Raw genomic sequence first — 9,003 nt, 5'->3', positions numbered from 1 at the left:
TTCTGCCTTCATAAACACAAGGTTCTATTCAACACTTATGGAACTGTACATACAAAGGACTCCGTAACAGTGAAAGATATCCTGACTTCTTTCTGCTGGTCTTTCTGCTACCAGAAGGCTTTGCTGTCGGCCTAACCTCGTTTCTGTAATAGATCAGCTCATTGATTAAATTAGATAGGCCAATGCAGGCTCGGGACCGATCTGAAAACGATGGCGTCACTTCCAATCCGAGTGTTAAACAGATTTCAACCCAAAAACAGATATTGGGTTCTGTGGTGAGCCCTTTTCGCTTGGGACAGAAGTATCTAATGACATTATGCAGTCCTCGTTGTGTAATGCGGGCCAGGCCATGGACTACAGTGGATGTTATGTGTTTAGGTGTAGCAATGAGAAAAGTGCATCCACCTCTCACCATAGCTCAACCCTCTGATAGGCCTAACCAAATGGACTTCTACTCTTTTAAAGTAAGTATAGGGAATCCAATAATAGGGGAGAAACGAAATGGGGGGATAGTGAATTTCCAACTCTTTCTTTATTTCATTCTCTGCCGGTTCGGGAGAGGTTTCTTCAGAGGGGTTTGACATATACGTGCTGTTATCAGATTGATGGGCCGGTTTGATTGAAGTGGCTTTGTCATGCAAATGTCAGCCGCGTGATCGATGATCGCGGTGCGCTGACAAACTTCTGGAGGTCCCCATCACCATTGGCGCCGTGACGGCTCACGTGACCAGCAGCTGAGGTTAAAAAAAAATAAAAAAAAGTGTTATAGGGAATCCCAGGGTGACTTCTCCGTGAGGTGAGAGCTTATTTTTTTCTCTTCCACATGACATACCGAGAGGTTGCAGGGTAGGAGGAATCCCCCGAAACGCAGGTTGATCCTCCGTCATCAATTTGCGCATGGAGAATTCCAGAATGAACTCTTTCTTAGAGTATTCAATTTGTAGCCGTGGACCGAACGCCTACTCACCCAAGTCCGGATACCACCACTTGGACCAAGGCTTCCCGGCCCCTTTTCACTCGGGCTCCGGCACAACAAGTGATAACGGCGATGGACGGCTTTACGTGGCGGGCAGCGCCCAGGCAGTGGTGGCCCAACATCAGCACCAGAGCAGTAGCTACGCGCATCATCATCAGCCCCAGTCGCATCATGCCAACATGGTCCTTCCATATGGCAGTACAGGGACTGCGGGATATGGGACGGAAGCGTGCGCAAACCCGGACTATGGACACCCACAATACTTTATCAACGAGCAGGACGGGATGTACTATCAATCAACGGGCCTTTCCGCCTCCAATGTAGGCCCCAACTACGGCTCCCTGGCCGGGGCATACTGCGGGGCGCAGGGGGCTGTCCCAGCGGCACAGTACCAGCACCACGGCTGCGAGGGCCAGGACCACCAGCGGGGTTATTTGCAGAGCACCTATGTTGACATTTCGGCCTCTCAGGAGAGGGAGAAGGACGCAGAGCAAACACCACAAGGAAAGACCTTCGACTGGATGAAAGTCAAGAGGAACCCCCCTAAAACAGGTGAGATGGGAGAGTCCAAAGAAAAATCTGACCCATGCACCAAATCGAAACGTTCTTGTCATAGAAGGTAATTCAAAGTTCATTAGGTCCACCAGGTGACCCAAACATGTCGACCCACCGCTCAGGTAGGCTAATGGCTGTGGTATGCAAATGCACATGCACTCTCAAGCCCCATAAGGGACATGACTGAGGACTGAGGATAGTGTTGCCTCACTCCACTATCTCTGATCCACAACATATGGGGATTTCTCAGCACCATTCCGAGTCATAGCGGTATCTCTGACCAGACATGGCTCTGGTAGATTTGCTTGATGTGTTATTTTCTCCCCGTCTACTCAGCCTTTGCACTAATGCATCGAGCAGACGTGCTTTCTTACGCCCTAGGAAGTGACCCAACTCTGTTATCTTTAACTTGTCCCAGTTCTCGTTTCAGTTGTCCTCCATTGTATTCCCCAGCCTTTCCTTCCTCGCCATGCTTGGCCCGTCTGAATTGAGTGCACCGACCCACGTTTTAACCTCACGTAGTAGGCCTGCTACCGTGGGCATAGATCGTAAAATATTACGGTCGGAATATGGAATTACACGTATCAAATGCGTTTATGTCTCCCCCAAAGTGGGGCAGCTTTATTTCATTCTTCAGGAGTGAGTAATGGGAAAAGAAGTAGGAGGTTGAGTCTGTGAACTTACCTATATACAGTAGTCAACAGTTTGGGACTTGAAATGGTTGGGTGCGTAATTGATGAACCCTTTAGTATGACATTATCCAATCTTCATTCAAAGTAAATCATTTAATCATTAATAATGATTTATGCGGTATTGGTGTCAAATCACACCTTTTTTTCTCTTTATGGCCTTAAACATTTAACGACGGATTAAATATTTTACACATACATTTTCCATATTTTAGGCATACAAATCTATTCCAGATTATAATGCGTTTCTCCCCTCTTTCTTTCTCTCTCTTTTTTCACAGCTAAAGTGGCTGACTATGGAATGGGACCCCAGAACACCATCCGCACCAACTTTACAACCAAGCAGCTGACCGAGCTCGAAAAGGAATTCCACTTCAGCAAGTACTTGACGCGGGCCAGGCGCGTGGAAATCGCCGCCACCCTCGAGCTCAACGAAACGCAGGTGAAAATCTGGTTCCAGAACCGCAGGATGAAACAGAAGAAGCGCGAGAAAGAGGGCCTGGCCTCAGCCTCGAGCACGGGTTCCTCCAAGGACCTGGAAGACAACTCGGACCATTCCAGCTCCATATCTCCTGGCGCGTCTCCCAGTTCCGAGACCTAATGGACCAAATAAACTGCAACTTGCAGACACTGAACTTCAAAAAGTGATGAACTCGAATGGGAAGAACAAGTGAACGAATTGATAATAAGTCAAAACATTCCTATCCATGCTTGAATAGACTATTCCACCCGTTATGCAACACGTATGTGAGAGGAGTTTGTTTTGTATATGATTTAAACTCAAATAATAACTTCGAAAAGCACACTTTGTGGGAGAAAAAACGAGGTGACAAAGGCACAACTGTGGATGATGTGCGCAACATCTTTCTAGACTAGACGTTTCTTTCCACCCCACAAAATCTGTTTGGATGTACAGGGTCGTAAATCTTCATACCCACGACTATTGGAGTGATGCACTTTTGCATGTTTACAAATCTCAAAGCGAGCCTTATAATAATGTTTATACAGGGAGCCTCTTGGCAAAACATAGTATTGTTGAATTTATTTCTATTTTGTAGTGTTTAAAAAAAATGTATTCCTTCTTATTTGTATAGAGGTTTTGACATGAAACGACTTTACCGTGAGTAAGTTAGGTAGAAAGGGTTCATGTGTTACTGACTCTTTGCACTATAGAATTATTACTTTACACGGGAAGTTGTGTGTGTGATTTGGCGATGTTCTTTAATTGAAATATACAGTGAAATTACTAATTTAAACACGAGCGGGTGGATTACCCAATGCTATTCACTCTAGTAATGTCAACACATGTCTGTATAGCCAATTGTTATTGTCTTAATAGCAGACGTGAACTAAACCTATACAGGGAATGGTTCACGCAAGATGACGTTATCCAAAATGACGAATGATGATTAGAGGGAGTATTTATATTATTAAATGGCCAGAGGATAGAACACGTCTATCATGTCATACAACTAAAAGGAAAGTTTATTGCAACTTTTAACACCTGCCTGAGTGAAACCAACTCGACAATTTACTTTTGAAATGGGCTTTTTTGGATTAATAGGCTGTAACTTTTCCAGGATGGAGTCAAACGTTTTGATAATAGGCTAGTGTCTTCCGAAAAACAGGGTATTCTGAAGTTAGTTTTATTTTCTACGGTTAGGCCTACATTTCTATTTCAAGGCAATAGGAGTGAATTGTATTATTTGTATGTGCAGATCGACTGAGTTGTATTAGTTAATGTCTGTTTTACATGTTTTGGAAAGGATCTCAATCAATGCTGGTTCATCTCTGTCTACCTCAAATAAAAATAAGATATTGCAGATCGTGTTGTTAGTTTTATTATAATTTATGGTAGTTAAACGTGCATTTATAATATTTCTTAATGAATATATTGATTGTAAACATTTAAAAAAAAGTTTATTCCATGAGGCCTATGCAAATACGCAGCATGAACCAGGGCATAGAGTAGCCTATAGCCTATTTGTTGCCATGGTCGATTCCTTTTGAATGAGTTTTGTCCCAAAATATGTGATAACTAGTAAATCACATAAGTGACATACAGGTAAAGTATTTCAATGGTATTACTGCGTACAGTAAGTCTACCCTTGGTTTGACCCCCGTGGAATTTACTAAACTAGCCCAACACGCCCAATAGTGTTGCCCTGCACGCTGCATGGGGTGGGGAATGTTGCGGTGCATTCCAGGTGGCTCGCGCTGACCTTTTTACCTATGGACGCCTCTGGAATATCTAAACATGTAAACATACTCTCCCTTCCTCAAGTCTCCACCTCACACTCCGCGTAAAGGTTCAAAACAAACATTCTCTGAAACACACCCTTGAAGGTTTGGAGAGGTAAATTCATGAGAAAAAAACGCATTCTTTAGCGAGCGGTGTTGTTTGTCCATGTTCAGGCCTATCAAGGTCTCATCAACAGCTATGACAATGCTGTCACCATGCGTGACCCTATAGCAGGTGAAGACTAAACAGAGTACAACTGGGAATAAAAGTCATATACAGGCGTAGACGGCCAACCTAGATGTACGTACAACGCCATTAGCCCACGGCAAGACTGTTCACTAAACAATCTTCTGATAATAAGCCAGGTGTATGATAATTAGGCCGACATAGAACACAATAGATGCTATTTCAATTATTAGTACCATGCAGGTATATCACAATATTGTGTTAATACAGACCACTATATTTGTAATAAAAAAACGTTCAAAAGTTGAATTAGTTACAATGTTTGGCTATTTCAAACACTGAACTTTGATTAGCAGATACATTTGAATAGGAATGTGGGGGTTCTTTTTTGACTGTGTGTGTCAAGCTCGATCATCAGCTGGTGAAAGGCACACACACACACACACGACGAACCGCTGCTTCCACTTCACCTATTAAACAATGACTTATCAACTGATAAAAGACTTACAACTATATCTGCTGATGGTGGGGGTCTTATTTGACAGTTGCTGAGCTTCTTTCATGGTTGACAACTATAATACTCAACAGCATGGTTCTTTCTGGACAAAGTGTATTTATATTATATCTTCATCAATGGCATTAGTATACTAGTCATTCCGCAAATAGGTGACGTATGAATTTTTATAGACAACGCACCAACTATTGCTTTTAATGTACACTTTTAGAGAGGCCATAAACGTTGTTATAGTGTGAAGAGTAAGATCACAATATCTTGCAATAAAGGACAGACTCCATTGTAATGTATACATTATAATGCAACATAAAATCGTGCATGATAGTATTGTGGATCCACACAGTGGCAATGACGTGCCCTTGTGACCATCTGGGGTGCAGTTGGTGTTAGTTTCAAACCTGCTGTTTGGGCGTTTGGCCTGTGCTCCCCCCTGCACTCCCTCTGCAGAGCTTTGATCCTGCGGCTGATCCCCGCAGTGGCGTGCACATCGTCACAGAATGACGAAGACGCTATAGGCCTACTATGGTATACCGAGTTGTCCAAACAGGCCGTTGTATAATAGGCCGTGGGTCTCCAACAGGTAGCTCGCTGCCCACCTATGAGTAGCTCACCAAACAATTCTGAAAGTACATGCAATTTTCACGTGTTTCACCACAAACTGTCAAACAAATCTCACAAGTTTCAGACACCGCAAGCTCCCAGCTATTATCTAATCAACATTGACATTATCCAATTCCTGGTTAGCCACTATTGGTTTAAAAAGCCAAACCTAACACAATATCTGCTAATTAATTTCCAACAATAATGCTCATGTCTGTCTTTCGTTATCTTCCAGACCCCCCAAAAGGCCCTCAGATGTGATTTAAGCATTGGCATGGACTCAGAACATCCTGTTCCGTTGTTTCTCTATGAACAATTGTCAGTTTGTGAGTGAAAAAAAACAAATCAATCTCAGACCAAAGATAAATAAAACTGAGAAAACATAATTTATAGGGCCCCCCTTAGTTGTTTATTAACCATTATTTTAGCAAAAAAGTCCCGGTTTTAGGTCAGTTAGGATCACCACTTTATTTTAAGTATGTGAAATGTCACAATAATAGAATAGAGAATGATTTATTTCAGCTTTTATTTCTTTCATCACATTCCCAGTGGGTCAGAAGTTTACATACACTCAATTAGTATTTGGTTGCATTGCCTTTAAATTGTTTAACTTGGGTCAAACATTTCGGATAGCCTTCCACAACCCTCCCACAATAAGTTGGGTGCATTTTGGCCCATTCCTCCTGACAGAGCTGGTGTAACTGAGTCAGGTTTGTAGGCCTCCTTGCTCGCACACGCTTTTTCAGTTCTGCCCACAAATTTTATATAGGACTGAGGTCAGAGCTTTGTGATGGCCACTCCAATACCTTGACTTTGTTGTCCTTAAGCCATTTTGCCACAACTTTGGAAGTATCCTTGGGGTCATTGTCCATTTGGAAGACCCATTTGCAACCAAGCTTTAACTTCCTGACTGATGTCTTGAGATGTTGCTTCAATATATCCATATAATTTTCCTGCCTCATGATGCCATCTATTTTGTGAAGTGCACCAGTCCCTCCTGCAGCAAAGCACCCCCACAACATGATGCTGCCACCCCCACATTTTACGGTTGGGATGGTGTTCTTCGGCTTGCAAGCGTCCCCTTTATCCTCCAAACATAACGATGGTCATTATGGCCAAACAGATAAAAACATTTTCATCAGCCCAGAGGAGATTTCTCCAAAGAGTACAATCTTTGTCCCCCATGTGCGGTTTTGGAGCAGTGGCTTCTTCCTTGCTGAGCGGCCTTTCAGGTTATGTCGATATAGGGCTTGTTTTACTGTGGATACAGATACTTTTGTACCTGTCTCTTCCAGCATCTTCACAAGGTCCTTCACTGTTGTTCTGGGATTGATTTGGACTTTTTGCACCAAAGTACGCTAATCTCTAAGAGACAGAACGTGTATGGCGGCTGTGTGGTCCCATGGTGTTTATACTTGCATACTATTGTTTGTACAGATGAACGTGGTCCCTTCAGGCGTATGGAAAATGCTCACCAGGCTGAACCAGACTTGTGAAGGTGATGTTCACATGTCATGCAAAGAGTCACTGAGTTTGAGGGTAGGCATTGAAATTCATCCACAGGTACACCTACAATTGACTCAAATGATGTCAATTAGTCTATCAGAAGCTTCTAATGCCATGACATAATTTTATGGAATTTTCCAAGCTGTTTAAAGGCACAGTCAACTTAGTGTATGTAAACGTCTGACCCACTTGAATTGTGATACAGTGAATTATAAGTGAAATAATCTGTCTGTAAACAATACATGTGTCATGCACAAAGTAGATGTCCTAACAGACTTGACAAAACTACTGTTTGTTAAAACAAGAAATTTGTGGAGAGGTTGAAAAACGAGTTTTAATTACTCCAACCTAAGTGTATGTAAACTTTCGACTTCAACTGTATACTGACAGAAAACAGTAAACTTTTTCTTGTACACTTAGGACCTGGGGAAGAGTTGCAGGGGAGAGGAGAAGATGTGGCTATTTGAAAGCTAGGAAAGGTTAGAGACTACTGGTATATGCCCAAAACCAAAAATTCCAATGAATGATACTGGTATAAACCTTTCAGATAAACCTTCATATAATCTAGACATTTAATGTAGGCAAATAGGCAACATTATTTTGATATCAAAGAATTTTAAGACATTTCCGTGTTTCACTCCGTGACCTTTTTTTGATTATCTGTAAAGTGGAGCCCCGAACTATTGAACTATTTACCATTTGCCTTAAAACAAATCCCGTTTCAACTCAAGTCTGGCTCACATACTCTCCCCAAAATCAAATAATTAATCAAAGATGAAAACAATATTTGCAGAAACCTCAGCCTCCTGAAATTGTGATGAGTTATGGAAGGAAAAAAACAGAAGTCAGGGGGTAACCCGATGAGTTCACCCTGAAAGAATCTCAACCCTCACCCCCCTCCACATCTCCTCCCCATCCAGCCAAAGCAAGAATCGCGAGATAGCCGTTCTAAATTTGCCACGCAATTATAATGCCCAATTTAGCCTCTCAGAGCTAACAGGACGCGCTCGCAGTGGACAGGTGGGTCCGAGGGCAAGCTTTACATCAGGTGTTAGGGATTGAGTTCTGGAGGGTGCTGACAACATGAGAGGGGATGGGAGTGTAGGGTGGGGGAACAGTTTTTTTTTTTTTTTTTTGGGGGGGAGTTGAGGAAACGAGTTTGACAACGTTTTTTTTCCAAGCTCTCTCTCGTGGCCTCACCTCTTCTCCAAAGTTTACGCAGACTTGACAGTTCCATTTCATCCACGACCCTCTGACGGACTGGTTCAATATTTACACAGGCGGATAGGTTTGCCCAGGCCCCTGCCTCAAACAACCCCGGCTTGCCAGCTTCGCTCTCCCCAGGCCCAGGTTCACCTCGAGTTCAGGCCCAAATTAATTCTCGAAAGGCGTGGGTCAGCCTGTCAGGAGCCGCAGATGAGCTTCCATCTCTCCGGGGTCATCTGCAGGTCTCTCTGTCCAAGCGCGCGTCCTGGAGCAGAACTCGGGGCTCGCTTTGTCCTGTCCAAATTCTATAGGATCTCGCCGTTCTGTCGTTTCTTTTCTATTTTCCTTTCATTTTATTCAAAATAGGGTGTTCTCTACTGTAAATATACATTTTGGAGGCGATAAAAGGCCCAGCTTTTCAAACTCATGGCCAGCGAACGTGTTTCTACATGAATGACGGGAGTTTCGTTGTTCCTCTTGTTGCCTGTAAAAAGGTCAAAGTTCAGGCCTTCACTGAATACATGCATAC

At 43.1% G+C, this 9,003-nt stretch overlaps 1 protein-coding gene across 1 annotated transcript; it reads left to right on the top strand.

Annotated features, from left to right (window-relative positions):
- Positions 1 to 425: 425 nt before the first annotated feature.
- On the top strand, positions 426 to 4,008 carry LOC112259415 (homeobox protein Hox-B1-like). The gene is made up of 2 exons (XM_024434118.2): positions 426 to 1,528; positions 2,502 to 4,008. Exons 1-2 carry the CDS (start codon positions 898 to 900, stop codon positions 2,819 to 2,821), a joined length of 951 nt encoding a protein of 316 aa, XP_024289886.1. The 5' UTR covers positions 426 to 897; the 3' UTR covers positions 2,822 to 4,008.
- Positions 4,009 to 9,003: the final 4,995 nt, after the last annotated feature.

The sequence above is a fragment of the Oncorhynchus tshawytscha genome, linkage group LG09 (genome assembly GCF_018296145.1).
Source record: "Oncorhynchus tshawytscha isolate Ot180627B linkage group LG09, Otsh_v2.0, whole genome shotgun sequence".
Classification (NCBI taxonomy): Eukaryota; Metazoa; Chordata; class Actinopteri; order Salmoniformes; family Salmonidae; genus Oncorhynchus; species Oncorhynchus tshawytscha.
Note: the sequence above shows the minus strand (reverse complement) of the source record. Positions and strands in the feature narration are given on the sequence as shown.